Source organism: Dipodomys merriami, unplaced genomic scaffold (assembly GCF_024711535.1).
Source record: "Dipodomys merriami isolate MVZ:Mamm:240054 unplaced genomic scaffold, mDipMer1.0.p SCAF_4, whole genome shotgun sequence".
NCBI lineage: Eukaryota > Metazoa > Chordata > Mammalia > Rodentia > Heteromyidae > Dipodomys > Dipodomys merriami.
This window is the reverse complement of record NW_027205603.1, coordinates 8,721,494-8,742,859: the sequence shown is the minus strand read 5'-3', so window position 1 is coordinate 8,742,859 and position 21,366 is coordinate 8,721,494. Positions and strand designations below refer to the sequence as shown.

Here is a 21,366-nt window from a genome sequence, read left to right as displayed (position 1 = left end):
CCATTTCCTTCCTAATACTTAGCTATGCCTGTTCCTTTTAAATACCAGTCACTGTCCACCTGCACGATCCATATGGTACCATCCCTTCTCTCTCAGGCTCTGGTTTTCCCATAACATCCCTTCTACTATATTCCTCAGATGTGCTCCCTGACTGTGCTCCGACTCAGCCACATTGTACACTAAAATGAAGGCATCTTTCTCTCCAGTGAGTTCCAATATGGTTCCACATGCCTACACATCTTGTAAATAAGTCTATTGAATTAAATGTATATTTTATTTTCTCCATATTCCTATGAAATGGGGCCTGAACTCTGGGCCTGGGTGCTGTCCCGCAGCTCTTCAGCTCAAGGCTAGCACTCTACCACTTGAGCCACAGTGCCACTTCCGGCTTTTTTTTTTTTTTTTTTTGCTTATATGGTGCTGAGGAGTCGAACCCAGGGCCTCAGGCATACAAGGCAAGCGCTCTACCACTGAGCCACCTTCCCAGCCCCTCTTAATATATTTTATATCCCTTCTAGCAAAAGCTTTCGCTTCCACAGTATTTGGATGAAGTGAAATTATTTTTTATTATTGCTACATAACCGCTATTTTAAACATCATTATTTGCAATAAGGATGGTTCTCTTTGAAGCATCCCACAGGGAAAGAAAAGAAAAGGAAGGCTTTTCCCAAGAAGTAGATTAATCTAAGGAATTTGAAATACTTTTGCAATAAATCCACATTTCTTTCCCAGCTAATGTAGATCTGAACTGTTCATAACGCCTATAGCATTTTTCCAGTATCTTTAAGTAATTGCACAATGAGGCTTGAATTCAACATGCCAGTTTATGAGAACGATGCATCCTGAGCAGTGCCACTCCTTCCATCGCTCTCCCCCTTCTCTTCCAATGCACTCCTCAATTTACTTCCCATGCACTCCTGAACTTACCTGGTTCCACTTTCACATAAGTACTTTCAATATTATGACTCTATTTGCCCAGACTCTCTCTCTCTAATTCATCTGCATCCTCCTCTTACATCCCCCCTCTCCAATACATGTTCTGACTTCCTCATTTCTTCATTCTGTTGTTCATAGGAGTTACACTAGTGGACTCCTTCCCTGTTTATACCAGGACTCTTTCTATCATAGTTTTGTCAATTTGTTTGTACATATCTTCAAGTGACCCTGTAAATTTTTTAGTATCATGTTTGAAACATTTCAAGGGAAAGCCTATTTAACCATTCACAGGGAAACATTTTCTAGAAGCTTTTTCTTTTTCTTTGTTTCTTAAAATTTTATTGTCAAAGTGATGGACATAGGGGTTACAGTTACATACATAAGATAGTGAGTACATTTCTTGCCCAACTTGTTAACTCTATCAAAATACTCCCTCCCAGATGAACAGATGAGTAAGAGCAGACATAGTAAAGGTTTTCTTTGTACTTAACCCTACTAAAAGATAGTAAGTAGATGAAATGCCACCATTTAAGCTTTCCAGAGCTAGCAGTCATGGCATGATAATCTACCTGGATGCCGGCATGCAGTGGTGAGCCAGGCCCCCACTCACAGCTATGCAGTGGCAAGAGGGATCAACTGGTCCTCCAGTTGGCAGGTGCTAACATGGGAGGTTTCAATTAAGTACATTAAGTACACTTTTGGGGGGCAGTGTTGAGGTTTGATTTCTGGCCCAAATCTATCCATGTTCCCAGCCTTTAAATGCACTTTTTAAACTGGAGTTTTTGTCTTTTGTTGTTGTGTTGGTACTGGGGATCGAACCCAGGAAGTTGCTAAACAAAGTACTTTGTCACTGAGCTACATCCCAGCTCCTTTAAATGCACCTTTGACTCACAATATTTTCAGTTTAATAAAGGATTTACCAGGTTGCAGCCCCTGAGTGTAACCATGATAATGTCCAATTAAAGCAGCATAACCTTGCTTTTGACGTTGCTATATTACATTAAACCAGCATGTACATTAGCTGAGAACCCATTAAGACAACAAACAAAAGAGTTTTCTCATGTGTCATTGATATAAGAAAATGAGTAGAGACCTCAGGAACTGGAAAATATAACAACACTTGGAGGAAAAATTAGAAGTGAGTAAAAGCTTAAGCAGTAACTTCTTCTAAAGAGATTTATTTCCTTCAATCATTTATGAAATCTTAGGTATAAGTCTTTTTACTTCCTCATCTCCTTTCTTTATATCCATGCCCTGAACAAACACCAAAGCAAGCACAAATGAAAACATACCTGTTGGGAGAGGTCCAGCCAATTCTTCCATGTAATGGTGTGATGATAGACAACTTTTCGTGAGTACAATGTCATCAAGGGCGATGTTGCCATGGTAACCTTTCCCAACTGTGCCTTCAAATATGAGTCGGAAATCTTCATCACCAAACAATGGTAATTCTTTCCTCTGCCAGAAATTGCCTTGTTCTTTAGTGAGGTTAAGGAGAACTTTTGTTTGGTTTGAGACTGATACCTGGATCAAGGCAAGGGCTCCAAGGCCACTGCCATACATGTGACAATGAAAAATGATCTGCAACCAAGAAGAGGAAGGCGAGATAGGATGAGTGCAATTCATTCAATTTTGCTTGTAATTATATCACAGTACTCTTCTTTTACTACCAGGAAAGGAAAATTAAACTGCACAGTCTGCCCTTCAGTGAGGACTTTAATACCCAGGGAAGTTGGGCTGTTCTTGAATGATATATTGTGACATACAGAAGATAATACAGAGATAGTACAATAAGTGGTTTTTGTGTTTGTTTGTTTGTTTTTGTTGTTGTTCTTGTTGGTCCGGAGGCTTGAACTCTGGGCCTGGGTTCTGTCCCTGAGCTCTTCAGCTCAAGGTGAGTGCTCTACCACTTGAGTCACAGCGCCACTTCTGGTTTTCTGCTGGTTAATTGGAGGTAAGAGTCTCATGGACTTTCCTGCCCTGGCTGGCTTTGAATCATGATCCTCAGATCTCAGCCTCCTGAACAGTTAGAATTACAGGAGTGAGCCAACAGCACCTCGTTAGTATTAAGTTTTGAATTTAGTTATACATGAGTTCAATTCAATTTCTGTGACTTCCAAAAGAAAGATTCCTCAAGGGTATGTTTTGAATATTTCCTCCAAAACTCATGTTTGATAATTTAATCAGCTATGAAAAAGTGTGGGGAGATGGGAGTTTATGAAATCACTGGGGTCATGAGGACAGTGCTTTCATGAATGCATTAGTGGCATCATTGTGAGACTGTGCTCATTATCAAAGGAACAAGTTAAGCCATTTTCTTAAATCATAAAATGCTCTCTTGCTTGCTGCACACATTCTTGTACTTGACACACATTTTTACTTCTCCAAGATCCTCAGGGCTCCACTATGTATAGCAGAGCCACAAGAATAGCAATTCTCTACATATTCTTTGAAATAACAGAAAACAGACTTTATAAAAGAGCAGCCTTAGGAATTTTTCCCTGAGCAGAAATGATAAGTATTTTCAGGGATTAACATTTCAATGTGAGGTGTCAAAGAATGAGTTTACCTGATTCTTAGTCATTGTCACACAGCAAGAGGAAGAGAAAGACAATTCTGGGGGAAAGACTTGTACATATTAGGAACAATAGCAATTCTAAGCTTTGTAAAGCTCTTTGTCTAATGAGAATGAGAGAAAGTGATTATGGAGATGATCTTCACAGGACAAAAAAAACCCCACCATTGAAACACTGGTAATAATGCATGCCATATTCCAGAGAAAGGAAAAATGAACGTGTTGAAAAGAGCACAGGATGTGACTAAGGAGTATAAGCAGGACTCTGATACAGAAAGAAAAAAATAAAACAGGAACAAGAGTAGGGGAGTTAATTCAAATTTCCCAGCTCATGAAATCTTCAGGTATGTTCAATGATACAAAATATCTCTTAGATGGATTAATATTTCTAATATATACTCTATAATTATTTGTTTGGGCACAATTGAAACCTAAAAGCTTGGGGCCACATCAGCAGGCACCATCAGTGTGTGGGGGCCAGTACTGTGTGGATGGCCTGCAGCCCCAGAAATGGTCTTCCATGCCTTCATTCACAAGGCATGCTCAAGTCTCAACTAAAACTTCTCTGTCTTCAGGTTATTTTCCAAATAATGCTTGCAGGTTAACATCCACACCCAAACAACCACAACTGTTGTTCCCGAAGATAATGATGGATATCAACAGATATAACCTAATCACAGGGCAAGAATGAATAGAAAGGAAGGTAGGAAGCTAGGAAGGTATCTTTTACTGGAAATTTCCATTACTTGGAGTTTTTATTTCTTTTCCCATCTTTTTTGTTTGCACTCCTTCAATTCTCCATCCACCAAAAAAGGTAAGTTTTCATTTTTTTTTCTGCTTGAAAGTTTTGCACAAAGAAAGGGACAGAGATGTTGCTCTTGAAAATCTGTGAGCTCAGTCTACTTAGCTGATATACATATTTGTCTTTTGAGAGGCATGATAATTTCTATCACCTTCCTTTGACATTGTATTCAATCAATATCATAAATATTAATAAATGAATCACCCATCACTAATAATATTTTTGACATTTCTTCAAAAGGGTCTTTTTCTTCTGGTGCAGATGCTTTTATCAGTGAGGACTGTGTTTCTTGGACCAAAGGAAAACAGGAGATGGATAATGTTCTTAGTTACCATGGTATGAAAAACATTCAAATATTTTCAAGGGATGTATGTAAGTAAAAAATGCCTAGGAGTCAAAGTGGAATTTATATAAGAATTTATATAAGAACATATCATATTTAATTAGATTTCTAAGTCTGAAATTAATGTGCAATTTTCAGAAGTTTTGAAGGTATATAGAGCTAAATGTACAGACATATAGTGAACATGTAACAAGAACTGCTCATTTAGAAGCAAACAAAATCATATAAAAATGTTTGAGAACTTGTGGCTCACATCTATATTCCTAGCTACTCAGGAGGCTGAGATCCGAGGATTGCAGTGTCAAGCCAGACCTGTCAAGACAGTCTGTGAGATTCTTATCTCCAATATCTCCAATCAACACCAAAAGGCCAGAAGTGGAAATGTGGCTCAAGTGTCAGAGTGCTAGCCTTGAACACAGCAGTTCAGGGACAGCACCCAAACTCTGAGATCAAGTCCCAGGACTTACACATACACACACACACATACACACACACACACATACACACACACACACACACACACACACACACAGAGGCACACATACCTGCACACAGAGAGGCACACACACTATCACACTATCTTTGGTTACAACTGAACTTACTGCCAATTTTCATAATAGTCTGTGATTGTTTGAATCTGAATTGCAGATTAAATTCTGTCCAAAATTCGTATCTGGTATCTTTGCTCTCTTTCAGAAAATCTTTTCCCTTCTAAGACTGGAGGTGGGAGTGTGAGAATTAAGCTGTTAAACCCATGCAAGATGAGACAACAAAACACCTCAGAAAAAAGCTCATGTGAAATTCATGGATGGTGAATGCACATATACAGATATTCTAACTTAGAGAACTTAAATAAAGCATAATATTCTAACTTAGAAAACTTAAATAAAGCCTATGTCATGTAAGCATCTCCTAATCTGACTTGATCTGCTAATAACTATTTACATGTAATCTATTTTCCTTTTGGTGCTCAAATATTGGAGTAAGCTAAAGCGAAATACATGTGAGAACATCTTATGGAGATTTTCTCATAATAAATGGCCTGCTTTTTTATGTACCAGTCTCTTATAGCCAAAGTTTGTATGGAATGATATCTGAATGTTTAATTTATATTATGTGTAAAGGTAAAAGTTCCTAATCTGACTCAAAACTTTTCACGGAATTTAAACAGTATCACAGATAATAAATACAATGGGAACCTTTGCACATATGTATATCATATGCAACTCTTTAGCTCATAAAGTCTTTGATATATTTTTTAATTCTACAGAAATTTCTTAAACATTCCTAAATTAAGGACCACATGATACTTTTTCTTGTCTATAAAAATTCTAGGAGATATTGAATTATGTTGCTTGTTTTTTAATTTTTGTGGGTGGAGGTAAAATTCTTATGGTTCCAATAAATCCAAAGGAAATGCAACTAGTATTATATTCTTTTGTGTTAGTCATGCTCATGAGCAAATAAAGATGCAAGTTTCCATTGGTTTCTAAAACTACAGTATCCATGCATTTTTTTTGTAAGAGAAATTCTTTCAAATGTTATTATAAAATGAATGGACCTGAAAAAAAAATCCATCAAGTGAAGTACATCAGGCCCAGAAAGACATGTGTGAAAAGCTAGATCTAATTGACAAATGTACAAGTAAACACATACATGGTTGTATGCAAGTGTACACCAATGTATAAACAAAACTGTGTTTTTGCAAGAATTCAAGCAATGTAATTCCTTAGAAAAATGAGCTCTAAGTGAAACAAATAACAAGAAACTAGAAGTTTACAAGAGAGGAGTAGACAAATGAAGAGTGGAAGGGGGGAAACATAGTCATAATATGTAATGCATATCTTATGAAACTAGGAAATTTGGGGGGAGGGGTTCACTTGGGACGAAAGAGCATGATAAAAGAAGTGACATCCATTTGCTGAATGGAAAATCCTTTGTACTTTTACTTAATGATAATAAAATATAATTAAAAATAACTTCAATTTTTCCAACAATTATTGCTTCATTTTTATCTATTTTTTTCTTTTCTATGACCTATACCTAATAAGTCCAAACTCATACTGGTTCTGGCTCAAGGCATTCTATTTTCTATATGTAACTTGATGAGCAATTGTGCACAATGCTGATTTTTCCCAATACCTTGCAATCTTTGCTTCTCCTACTTATAACTGGGCTTGATAATCTGGCTGTCCTCATGGGCTTCTGTGGGAAAAAGCTCTTTATAAGAATGTAATATCCAGATGAATTTCCCATGGTATGGTCCACTGCTGGCTCTGGACTTCTAGCTGAGAGGCTGCTAGCTTTCAGACTCCAGTCAAAGTCATCATCCTGAACCTGCCTCCAGGCACACAGGTCAAATTCAAAATCACAGCGCCCACTGGAGGTACCTGCAAAACATGTGTGTTAGAGAGAAAGGACACTGGCCGTCTTCATAGTACGCAATTCAGCATAACAGTGATCGTGCCCTATCATGTAATTATCAGGACACCATGAAGACTATCATAATAGCAATACTTAAATAGAATATTTTAGTTCATTTTACCACAACCTAGCTGTAGCCTCAAAACTGCTCAGAAATATTTTTCTCATCCAAATATCTATTTAGCAATATAATTTATTACTTCTCACTTTCCATCTTTATTTCTCAGGTCTTGGTAGAGAGTTTAGGAAGTTTACTGTTCTGTAATAAGGTTTAGCTTCCCTAAAATAAGTTATCGTTAATCATTTTAATTACTTTTTAGAACAGTAATTTATATTACAGATGAGAAAACTGTGGAAGAGTAAAAGATGTAATAATTTGAATTAATTTATTGTAGCAATTTACAAAAATTAACTATGTTATGCTGCATTGAATATCAAAGTAATTCCCAGGTGTTCTTTGAGTGTTTTATTATTCACAAATTGCTTAAATTTTTTTTTCCCTCCAATTCCTGGGTAGTAGAAATTTCAAGTCATCCCTTTATAAGGCTGCAATCACCTAGTAGTGGTAGTGAAGATGTTATAAATGTGAACATTGAATTGTTTTAAAACTTTGATTGCCCTTATTTTTAAGTAGGTATGGTCTCAAATTACCAATGACTGAATAACTAATGACAGAATAATTTGATAATAAGCACAAAAATTTCTTGTTTAGAACTATGTTAAAACCTGAATTATTTTTTTTCCTTGGGTAGTAGCACTGAAACAAAAATTATAATTATATATGAAATAAGGTACAAGCTAAAAGTCTTGGCAACAACCTATTATAGCATGCTAATAAATAAAGATGTCTCTTAATGACAGCTCATTTGAATAGCTGCTCAAATATTTTAAGTTAATTTTATCTAGATAGGACTAAGAATGATTCTTTTCCCCCATGAAACCACAAAGGCCCCAGTTCTCCAGCAAACTGGTCACAGGAGAATAATACATCATTTTGCAGAATCCATAGCACCTCTTAGATAAATGATTTACCTCATTCTTCCAAACCAAACAAACCCTAATAATTTCCAGGTTCTGCTATGCCTTTGCTTTATGGTTTTAACATTATCATGACCAAAGGCCATGCTCAGTTGATTACATACACAAAATAAGCTCCAGGTGCTTTGAATTCCCATACCATTTAGGGGTGGGTGTAAACAATTACTAAAATGGATGTCAATTTCATCATACCAACAGCTAAGGAATCACCCAACAATAAAATATGACTTTAGATGTTATTATTTTTTTTGTCAGTTGTGGGGCTTGTCCTCTGGACCTGGACACTGTTCCTCAGCATTTCAGCTTAAGGCTCTACCACTTGAGCCACAGTGCCACTTTTGGCTTTTTCTGCTTATGTGGTGCTGAGGAATGGAACCCATGCATGAAGGCAAACACTCTACCACTTCCCAGCACAGGACTAGTACTTTTTAAAACTGGTTTAACAATCAGGTTCCCAAAAAAGGCTCCACATAGAGCTTGCCTATGACCCAGAAATCCCACTTTGGGGCATTTACTGGAATGATCACAAACAAGACCATACCAAAGCTACCAGCACAACTATGTTTATCACAGCAACATTAACCATAGCTAAGATATGGAACCAACCCAGATGCTACTCAGTAGATGAATGGATCAAGAAAATGTGGTATATATGCACAATGGAATTCTATGCCTCCATCAGAAAGAATGACATTGCCCCATTTGTTAGGAAATGGAAAGACTTGGAAAAAATTATATTAAGTAAGCCAGGCCCCAAGAAACATAGGTCCCATGGTTTCCCTTATTTGCAATAACTAGTATATGTCTGAGACAAACAGAAAAGGTCAGATAAGATGATGTTAAGCGAAATGAACCCCAAGATAGGGACACAAGTGGTTTTTTTCTTTCTTGCTATTGTTTCTGATGTATTTATAAGGTATATGTGATTTTTTTGTTGTTTGTATGTCCCTCCCCCATGGTATAACCCATTTTCACTGTATTTGATGTTGGTATAATTTGTGGAGGGGAAGGGAAAAGCAAATTGTTTAAATAGGGATACAGATTGACCCATTGCAATGAGATGTACAAGACTCCATGTTGAAAAAGGAACTTTACAATTTAGGTTGGAATGGGAGGTGGGAGGGTTGGGGTGGGGGTGGGAGGTGTAGCTGAGGAGGTAGAAGGGAAGGGATGGTAGGGGAAAAATAAAGGAGGAGGCAACAATGCTTGATAAGAAATGTTCTCATTACCTTGCTCATGTAACTATATCCCTTTTGAACAATATTTTCACAATAACAAACTTAATTAAAAAACTGGTTTAACAATCAATATTATTTCTACAGTTTCTAAGAATTGAGGAAAAAATTCTCGTAATTCCTCTGATTAAATCTAAAACATGACATTTTCTATCCAATTACTAATTCAACTTTAAATTTACATTTGAAGTACATTTTAATATCTTCTTTCCTAGAATAGACTGACATGCTTATAGTTTCTTTTAAATACTAACACTAAAATTCTCCAAAGTCTTCTTTCAGAAGACTTGGAAGTATATTTCACTCAAATAATATTAAATTCCAACTTAACACATCATTTATTTGCATTGGTTTAAAATTATAAAATGCAGTAAAATCATTGTCCTTGAATTGGTAACTTTTGCAGAATGTAAATAAATACACAGTCATCAGAAAGACAAGCCTCTTAAGAAGCTATATGTAAAATGTGTGTTAAAATAGATTAGGGTTGTTTAAAAAGAAAATGTATATAAATACTGCTACACAAATCTTGAAATGCAAATTATATTTTTCTCGTATTTCTAACAGAGTTTTGGAGAAAGTTTCCTTGGTTTAATTCTGGCATTTCAATGAAGAAAACAATATATATGTATTTGTTAGAATTTTTTATCACTAGAGTGAGATAGAAAAATTTCACATTTTGTATTTCATCATGCATCAGAGGTGCCAGGTGAAAAAAAATGTAGCAAATAGTTCTCTGAACAAATGTCAATTCTTGGCATTCCATGGTGCAATTAATACCAGTGCCAGGCAGGTGTGCCATAATGATGGAAGACATGGGCACTTTTGTCTACAATGTTTCATCAATTATATTCTACCTTTCCACATGCCATAATCTACCCACGGATCAATACTTTTACAAGTACAAAATACTGTTCCAATTTGAAAGGTGTGGCTTTGAAAGATCATCATCTAATTAGTTGCAAGATCTTACAAAATAAAGTTCTGAAGGAAAAAAAAGAGGTCTCAACTTTCTATTCATTTACTTATTCAATATAAATTTATAGAATATAGTCTAGAAACTAAGTACAACTCAGGAAATTAAGCAGACTAGAAATGGGCTATTGGGTGCTGATCATGCTGTGTGCTAGCTTTGTTAATATGTGTCTTTTCCTTTAATCATCATATCATCTCTATAATGATTATATTTATTTCAGCTGATAAAATGCTGAAGTTCAGCAACACTACATTTTAAATAGTAGAGCTGTGTGTTGAGGAATGATGTACCACAGTGACTCTAATGCTATTCCTTTTTGAATTTGGTTTGTAGCAGAAGTGAACTGACAAACGAGAAAGTGCAGATAAGAGATCCTCTCCTTCTTGGTTGCTCATGAAGAGGTAGATGGCCTCCATTATTACAAATTACAAATGTGATTGTGACTTAATGGAGGCTCTCTGGACTGGCATGTGAACGTCAGTTCCATCCATTCTGCTTAGTTATTTTTAAAGTAGCATTATGTAATTTTCACTTGTTTAATTGTTTGTATGAATAGCAAATTTCCCATGGCTGTGAACTTGCCATTTGAATACAAAGACTATGAATTCAAATAAATACTATTACTCCTATAAGTGATATCTGATTAGTCCTATGACTGTTTAAAATATAACACATCATGTTAAAGCCTGTGAAGTCTTTTTCACAAGATATGTACTATTTCTACTCAAAACAAAATATATTCCCCAAACTAAGAAAACTTGTTTTTGGCAGAACTATTATATCTTAGAATATCAGATTAATGATATGTCTTAGTATGTCCTTGAATTTAATATAAATACCCTCATGATTCCAACATTAGACAGAGCATCATTAGCATGTTACAAAAGTAATGTTATTCAAGCTGTAAAACATATAGTTGCTTCATTTAAATATATAATTTCAGCAATTACCAATTGACATTTTTCAGAGACTTATTTTGTTATATTTATAAAGTGTTATATTAAAATATTATTGAAATGTAACTAGACATTTGTATAAAAGTGAATGCCAGTAAATTACTGATATTATTTTGCTAGTATTTTAAGCTTTTTTTGATTTATATGCATAGTGAGTAGGAACTAAAGTTTCCTTGCCCTTTTTAGTTTTTGAAAGTTTTATTATCAGTGATATAAAGCCTTCATAAAATAAAGTAGATCATTTTTGATGGCTGGAATCTTTTCTTTGGTCATAACAACTTCATTAAAGCTTGCTAGAACTCAACAGTAGCAATCTCAGGAGACAAAAATCAGATGACATTTGTTGACAACTCTCTTTGACAGTTAATGTTCTATTCAAATGACCTCATTCTTTTTTTTCCTATTTAATGGTATTTGTATCAAGTATCATTTTATAAGAGTGCATCATTAATAAATGATTGGTTTACTTTTTTATTGTGAAAATACTATACAGAGGGGTTACAATTACATGGGCAAGATAGTGAGCACATTTCTTATCAAGCATTGTAGCCTCCTCCTTTGTTTACCCTTCCCATCCCTTCCCATCCTTCCTCCCCCACCTAATCCTCCCCCCCCCCCCCCCGAGTTGTAAAGTTCGGTTTTGACATGACAACTTGTACTTCTCATTGTTGCAACAGGTCCACCTGTATCCTTATTTAAATGACTTGTTTTTCCCCTTCCCCTCCACAAATTATACTGACATCAAATACAGTGAAAGCAGGGGTTATACTGTGGGGGATGGACATACAAAGCAACAAAGAAATCATTTTATAAATATGTTAGAAACAAATTCATGAAAGAAAAAAACATTTAAAATACATATCTTAGGGTTCATTTTCCTAACATCACCTTATCTGACCTTTTCTGCTTGACTCATACATATACTAGATATTGCAAATAAGGGAAATCATGGGACCTATGTTTCTTTGGGCTTGGCTTACTTCACTTAATAGAATTTTTTCCAAGTCTTTCCATTTCCTAACAAATGGGGCAATGTCATTCTTTCTGATGGAGGCATAGAATTCCATGGTGTATAAATACCACGTTTTCTTGATCCATTCATCTACTGAGGGGCATCTGGGTTGGTTCCATATCTTAGCTATGGTAAATAATGCTGCAATAAACATAGTTGTGCTGGTAGCTTTAGTGTGGTCTTGTTTGTAAACATTTGGGTAAATGCCCAAAAGTGGGACTGCTGGGTCATAGGGGAGCTCTATGTGGAGTCTTTTGAGGAACCTCCATACTACTTTCCAAAGTGGTTGAACAAGTTTATACCAACAATGAAGTAAGGTTCCCTTACGCAAATGACATCATTCTCATATAGATTTTTACTACTATTTCACCTAATTTCTTGTATGCTCAGATGTCTGATGTATTTGATTTATCTAAACAACTATAATAATTACATTTGATAAGAAGCAGGTTGTCCAATACTCCTTTTTTGTTTACTATTATTTTATTTTATATTCCAGAACTAGGTGTTTTACAAATATTATTAATTGAGATAGGCTCAGTAATTTGTTAATCATAACTACAGAAATCGTAGTAATGTTAATGTGAAAAGGGCAAATTGTGCTCTTCAGTTTTTTAACTACTTCAATGCTATTTCTTCATTTGTGAAAACCTTTACCAAAGATCATATTCTAATTTTCAGTTCATAGTAGGTTATAATAAACATGATCTTTAATAATGAGGCTGAACTATTTTTCATTCTACCTCTGGGTTCTGTAATTCTTTTTTTTTTTTTTTTTTTGGGTCCAGTCACGGGGCCTGAACTCTGGGCCTGGGCGCTGTCCCTCAGCTCTTCAGCTCAAGGCTAGCGCTCTACCACTTGAGCCACAGCGCCACTTCCGGCTTTTTTCTTTTTGCTTATGTGGTGCTGAGGAATCGAACCCAGGGCCTCATGGATCCAAGGCAAGCGCTCTACCACTGAGCCACCTTTCCAGCCAGTGGGTTCTGTAATGCAAATGATCAAGGGCAAAACCTCAGAAAATCAAGTTATCAACTTGTACCATCTCAGACCTTCCTGACTGCTTCTCTACCTTGTCCCTCTATTTAAATTTCCAACTGTCTATCTCTCTGTTTCTGTCTGATCTCAAATGAAACTTCTCTTTTTACTCTATATCATAGTTTATTACTAGGAGAACAATTATGTGGGTTTAAAGAAAATATAAATAAGTCTCTAATTTTTTGTAATTGTAAGGACAAAACAGACTCAACCTGTTTGATGTTGGTTTATGCTACTAAAAGGAAAAATCTACTTATTCTTATATTAACCAGTGAAATTCAAAAATTATATATAGATACATATTATTTTGATACATATTATTTTCTCTTGTCTGGTTAGATAGGGCACCTTTGACTTTTTTAATGAGATGAGTGATATAACATTTTAGATTTATTATTTGTAGTTTCATACGTGATATTTTTTAAAATTTTTATTGTGAAAATACCATACAGAGGGGTTACTTACATGGGCAAGGTAATGAGTACATTTCTTATCAAGCATTGTTGCCTCCTCCTTTATTTCCCCTTCCCATCCCTTCCCATTGCCCCCCCCCAAAGCTGTTTTCAACATAACGAATTGTACATCTCATTGTTGCAATGGGTCCATCTGTATCCCTATTTAAACGGTTTGTTTTTGTCCTTCCCCTCCACAATTTATACCAACATCAAATACAATGAAAGCAAGGGTTATACTTTTTTTTAAAATATTCATTTGCCTGAAGATATTTGGAGGGTATATACTCATACAAGAAAACTTATGCTGAGGAAAATAGTTCAGATAGGCTTCATAATTGGTAGAAGTCATAACAATAAAAACCATAGCAATGTTAATGTGAAGAAATGAGAAATCACACTTTCAGTTTAAAATGTAAGTGGCTGAGATAGGTATGAGCAAGAGAAACTACAGCAAGAAATAGAACTGACACCACTGAATGAGAAAAGCAATTTCTAACCTTAAATTACTCTCACTTCCCAAAAACAACACTTAGTGATTTTAGAATTTTCCCTTGCTATTAAACACAATAGATTTCTGAATCTTTATGTAATTCACTGTTTGCATATTTTACTATGTTTGCTTTTAGAATTAGAACTTTCCTAGAATTCCATGTTACAAGTAGTATGTGATTTTCTCTTTCTTCGACTAAATAGTTTCTTTCCCTTTTGTAAGCAACTTCCTCTTACATATTGCTGTTGTTATTTGATGTTCTGACTATATGTATATATATATATATATATGTATATATATATATATATATCCTTCCTATATGATTTATCCAAGTATATGAATAGTTCCCAATTTTATATCTTCTGCAGAAATTTTTCTTTATAGATCTACAGAGTCAAATGTGGTTGCACATATTTCCATTTTTTACTGGACACATGTCAAACAATAAATCAACAAGTGAAATGATGTTTAAAGCCTTCTGATCCTCTTGCTTCACTAAGCAGAATGGATAGAAGTGACATTCACATGCCCAGTACAGATAGCCTCCATTATTAAGTAACAATCATATTTGTAAAGTTTTTTTCTTCTAAATGCTTATTCTCATCTTCCCATCTTTACTGAAGAAAATTCAACACTATTTTCTCTAGAATATTGAGATAGTCTCCTTTTGACCTTTGGCTTCCAAAGTTGCTCCCTTCCATATCGCTGCCAGAATGACGTGTCAAAAACCCAAATCTGTCGGGCGCTGGTGGCTCATGCCTGTAATCCTAGCTACTCAGGAGGCTGAGATCTGAGGATCGCGATTGAGAGCCAGCCTGGGCAGGAAAGTCAATAAACCACCAGAAAACCGGAAGTGGTGTTGTAGGTTAAGTACTAGAGCTCTTGCCTTGAGCTGAAGAGCTGAGGGACAGCGCCCAGGCCTAGAGTCAAGCCCCGTGACCAACAACAACAAAAAAATCTGATTAGATTATTTCTCTGTTCAAAATGTGTGAATCACTCCCAAATCAAAGTTCAAGTTTCTTTTTTTTTTTAATTTAATTTTATTTTATTTGAGAAGATACTGTACAGAGGGGTTACAATTACATTGGCAGGATAATGCATACATTTCTTACCAAGCATTGCAGCCTCCTCCTTTGTTTACCCTTCACCTCCCTTCCCAGCCTCCCTCCTCCCCCCTCAAGTTTCTTAACATAAGTTAATTGGTACCTTTGTTTGTCTGGCTGGACTCATGTCTAGCTATTCCCTGATCTCAAAGCAGATGTTTCCAACTGGCAAACCAGAGAAGCTCACTATGTTCCATCCCTTTTGGGTCTTTCTATGACTCTTGACATTTCTATTTTCTGGAACTCTGTCTATTCTTTATTCAATTAGCTCTCCATCATATTAAACAGTATTCTCAAATATAAACTGTTAAATATAAACTGTTAAAATTGTCTGCATTGTCTACATAGGCAAATAAGAAACATTACTTCAGTATTTTCTGAATGCTTAATTCTAGGATTTAAAGTCAAATATAAGAATTAACTACAATGAGATGTACAAGTCTTTATGTTGAAAAACGAACTTTACAACTTGGGGGGGAGGTGGGAGATGGGAAGGGACAGGAAGGGGAAAAAAAGGAGGAGGCAACAATGCTTGATAAGAAATGTGCTCATTATCTTGCCCATGTAATTGTAATCCCTCTATACAGTATTTTCACAATTAAAAAAAAAAACTAAATAAAATAGATATCCAAGTTTAAAAAAAGGAAGAATTAACACTATGTACTAAGAGAAATACAAGACAACAAAATATAGGATTGCATTTGAAGGTGCTGCAATAGGATTTAAGAATATTGTTACTTTTGTTTGGTCTCTAGCACTGCAATGAAAGGGGAAAGAAAGATGGAAAAAAGCGTCAGAACTTTTGAGGATGAAGGCATGGCTGAAGTGGTAGAAAGACTTTCTAGCAAACTCAAGGCTCTGTGTGCAAACCCTCATTCTGCTAAAAAAAAAAAAAAAAAAAAAAAAAAGAGAGAAAATCATGATGATGCCTAAGAACTAGACTGAAAAGAATCTGAAGAGGTGTCATCAATGACACTTACTTTTTTTTTCTAATTCCTAAATTTTATTATCATAGGAAAGAGTGATGACAAAGGGTGAGCCAATGCAATAGCAATACTCACAAGACAGTATGTTGGAAATGAACTATACAACTTGATGGTAGGAATTGGTGGGAAGAGGAAAAGTGGGAGAAAAATGAGGGAGGGAGTAACAAGTTCAACTACCTTATGTATGTAACTGTAACCTTGACAATACAATTAAATAAAAAAATTAATTGAAAACCCTTCGTATGACTATTTAAAATATTTTAAATAGGAAAGAAAAAGTATGTCTGGTATAGTGGTTCACGTCTGTGATGCAGACATACCTGGACACATAACTCAGTGGTGTTGATGCAGCATACCAACCATTTTATCCTGAATTCAAATCTTAGTTCTGCTAAAAAGGTAGAAATATAATAACAAGAAATATCAGAAAAAGCCTATACTGAGACAATATTTTAACACTAGAGCACATGGGCAGCAAAGATGGTGCTGGGAGAGAGTAGAGTGGGCAGAGCCCAATTGATCTTCTAATCAGTGCCTAACCAGCCCGTGAAGGCTCAGGTGCATGATAGGGTGTGACCTTGACAGTGATTGGTTCCTCTTCCTCCCTTGCCATGCCACTCGCCCCTTTTGGCTTTAAAAAGGGCTGCTGGATTTGGCTCCCCACTGTGTCTGATTGTCTCCCGGGCTGAGGGAGGCTGGGGAATGGGCAAGCACTTACCTTCCTCAGACCCCGTCCGTCTTTCATGGGAAGGATGAAGACCCAACACACTAGTTCAATATTATGGAAATATAATATTACAACTAATAGTGCTTTACAAAAGCTTTTGATGTAAGGCAATACATTCTTTCTTTTACAATAGTATTCAACACAGAATTAATAGTCCCTTCTACCTCCACTGTCTGTCAGGTCAAGAAGTTATAGCAGTGATTGATTCATTCATTGGTTGGTACTTCATTTGTCAATTCATTCAACAGGAACTTAGTATGTGTTAATGCTTATTTATCAATAACATGTCTGAGTGGAGTTCTCACTTTCTAATAGAATGAAATAAGTGCTACAATGGGAAAAATTCAGCTTAACAATAATCCAGTAAAAATAAATTCAGAACTCTTACCACTACTCAGTTAGAACTAACTTCTAAGATCCTCTTTTACTCTGATTCTTTTTAAAATTCAATTATCCAAAATTGAAAACTGCTTATATTACATTTATATAAAGGATTAATAGTTGTGTCCATTATTCGTTTTCTTTAATTAACTGATATTCTCCATTTAAACTGTTATATAAAAGAAAGATATCTACAAGGAAAAAACACAGAATACATAGATAGTGTGGCTATCAAAACCATCATACAACATTTCTATGAATATCTCTACATGTATAAAGTTGACAGCTTGAATGGTTTGAACAATCCTTTGCAAAGCACCAACTTCTTCAATGCAGAATAGATCATTTGGATAGGTTTATAACTATTAATGAAATTCAACTAATGATTTAAAATTCCTTAAAAATGTTAAGCTCATCTGGTTAACTGAAGACTTTTATCAAAATTTCAGTGTCCACAGATCAGAAAGGAGATCTTGAAACTGTTGCTATTTTCATAATGATCTGCAGATAGTATCTAGAATGTACTAAAAAAATAACTCTAAGAATTTTTATGAATCAGCAAGATCACAGGATATAACAGTGACATAAAAATTGATTCTAGTTCTGTATACAAGCAATGAACACAAAACAAAAGACACTTTACTACCGTGAAAAATAAAACATTTAGGTATTAAAGTAATATTTACTTGGTTTATATACTAAAAACCATAAAACACTAATGAAAGAAATAAAAAAGAGCAAAATGAGAGAGATACATGTTATGCTCATGAACTGGAACACAATATATGAAACATAGCTTCCTTTCAAATATGTTTCTCATTTAATGTAATTCATTACAAAATTACATGAATGCTATTTGCAGACATAGATGGTATATTCCCAAAATGTGTACGTAAAGTAAGAATAACTATTATCATAAACCAGTAAGAATCACTAAACACTTTTTACATGTCTTACATTGCCTTAGTTATCAAGACTATTTGTAGTAGGAGAATTAAATTTAGTAGTTTTTCCATTGTTGGAACAATAGCAAGGGTAGAAGCTTTAAAAAAAAAAAAAAAAAAAAAAAAGGACAGGTTTATTTATTTTCCTCATAGCTCTGGAAGGCTCAGTCCATGATCAGGAGTCTCAGCTTTTCTGGGGTTTGTGGTGAGGAGAACAGTGGAGAGAATATGTGGCAAAGAAAACTGCTTACTCTTGGCAGGCAGGAAGCCACCAAAGAGGACAGAGACCAACTTCCCACAATCCCCTTCATAAACACACAATCAGTGAAACACACTTCCTACCAGGATTGACAGTCTTTTTAACGGTCCACTATCCGAGAATAGCTCCAAACTGAGGATCACCCCTTTGGGGCACATTCTAGATCCAAACCATAGCACATGTGGACCAACAGAACAGAACAGAGAACCTCGAATAGCTCCAAAAAGTATGCAATGAACTATTCATTGACAAAAGAGCAAAAGCAATTAAATAAAAGGACACCACTCTTGCAAATGATATAGTAGAAACTTGATAGCTATAGAGATAAAAAAAAATAGCATGAAGAAATCTTGACCTAAATCTTACAAAATAAGCAAAATAGATCTTAAATTTCAGAAAAAAAATGTAATTCTATGAGAAAATTGGAGACTTAGAACTTGGTAAAGCTCTCTAAGACATATCAGACACATGAAATTAATACAGTGAACTTTATCAAATTAAAAATATTTGCCCTCCAAATGACAGTGGTAAGGGAGTGAGAAAAGGATGATAAATACCTGGGAGAAAGTGTCTGTTGGTTACCTTTCTGTAATGAACAAACTCAAAATGCAGCAGTGAAAAACAATTCAAGGGAAAACAAGCAAACGACATGAAGATGTTTCAACAATGAGGATGGGCAAACATCCACAAAAATGTTTAATGTTATTACTTATCAGATAAATAGGATTATGATTTTAATGAGATACTTCTCTATAAACTGGAACAGCAAAAAATAAGTTATGATACCAAATGGTCACAAATGTTTGCATAACTGGGTCTGTGCTGCATTTTTGGTGGTAATATAAAGTAGTAAGCTACCTTTGAAACTTGTACCATGTTAAACCACAGCTCTAACATACAACTTAGCAATATAATAAACACAAATGATTTTTGCACATAATCTGTAAGACTTAATAGGAATATACTGAGAGAAAAAAAGATAATCCCAGAAAGCCATATACTGTTTGCTTCAACTTATAAAACTTCTCAGAATGACAAAATATAGAAATAGAAAATAAAGTAGATTTTTTCCAGGGTTAGAGAGGATGAGAGTGGGATTATTATGGGTTGCTCAAGGGAAATATTAGTGGAGAAGGAAAATATTGATTGGCATGAATATATGTATATACATATGCAAGAAAACATCATAAAATACACACAAAATAAACACTGGTCTCTGGTTTTCTTGAACTATAGTTTCATCACCACTGAGGTAGTTGTATAAAGGGCATACAGAATTTCTCTGTACTTTGAAAATTTCTATAATCCATAATATTTCAAAATAAAAGGTTAGAAATATTGTCACTTAGCACTGGTTGATATCAGTGGAGGCTTTTAACATATGAATTTCTCATTTATACAAAGGAAGCATAATTTAAAATGCAACAAGAAATTTCCTATCCATATGTAGCAGAAGATTTCATTCTACTTGTCTACATACAAAAAGTTTCAGGACATAAGTAATTTGGAAAACCTCTATAGATATTATCAACCTTTCAAAAATACACAATGCAAGTGACACAAAAAAGCATATGGAAAATCTGATTTATCCCAGGAATGATCATCTTCCCTGTCTGCACTCTTATTTCACTGATTGGAAAACACTGCTGTCATATGGGCTATGCATAAAACTGGGTATATTAGAGCATGGATGACTACTGATAATTTTGGAAAGTCAATGAAAAGCCCCAGTTGTTCAGCCGCCTCCTTCAATAATGAATTTGTGAAGCTTAGGAGAGCTGATCATTCACAGAAGCCTGGCTTATTAACATTATGATACCTGACCTAGTTTCTAACATAATCTCCCAAAGAAGCAGAAGTTATTCTCAGCTAATGATTGATACAGTCCCTGAAAAAACACTGGTTGTTTTCAAAGTGATGTACTACTTTTATGCAGGTCCACACTGGGATTAGTATTTAGATACAACTTAATTATCTTCCCTTCTCCCCTCCAAAAGCAATTTGCACTCAAATGTGCATGTTTATGTTCCTAACACCTTTACTGGGCATCAAGCTCCAAAATTATTCAGGTCATACCTTGTTTTTCTTTGTTTTTGCTTTAGGACACTTTTATTGGAAGAATTCAATAAATAATTGCACTGCTGGGTGTTTATACAAAACCAGGATACAGCAAAGTCCCCAGTACAAACATGTTCATTGTAGTACTATTTACCATAGCCAAGTTAAGGAATTAGTAGCCCAGATGCCCCTCAGTGGATAAATGGATCAAGAAAAGATGGCATATATTCACAATGGAGTTTTCCTCATCCATTAGGAATGATAGTGCATCATTTGCAAAGATAAGGAAGGACCAGGGAGAAATCATATTAAGTGAAGGAAGTCAAGCCTAGAGTGACAAAGGATGCATGTTTTCTCTCCTATGTGGAAACTAGAATTAATCTATATTTATATACATTGGGGTGGTTTCTAAGTACATACAAGTATATTAACCAAAATATGGTAGGTTCAGAGAAGAACCCTCTCATCAATGTATTTCCTTAGAAAAGCTAAATCACATAGTCCAACAAAATAAACATCAGTAATCAGGAACTAGAGAATGGGGGTATGGGATCAAGGAGAGAGGGACAGAAGAATGAAGACAGGAAGTGAGAAATGTAGTCATAAAATTCAATGCATTCTGTGAAATTAA

At 35.2% G+C, this 21,366-nt stretch overlaps 1 protein-coding gene across 1 annotated transcript in view; it reads right to left on the bottom strand.

Annotated features, from left to right (window-relative positions):
• The window catches only part of Malrd1 (MAM and LDL receptor class A domain containing 1), a 470,497-nt gene that overhangs the window by 241,697 nt on the left and 207,434 nt on the right, over positions 1–21,366 (bottom strand). Inside the window, exons 25-26 of the mRNA XM_069991735.1 lie at positions 6,799–7,046; positions 2,229–2,517 (exon numbers count right to left, since the gene is read on the bottom strand). Of these exons, the coding sequence (XP_069847836.1) occupies positions 2,229–2,517; positions 6,799–7,046 (537 nt within the window). The remainder of the gene's footprint in view (positions 1–2,228; positions 2,518–6,798; positions 7,047–21,366) is intronic.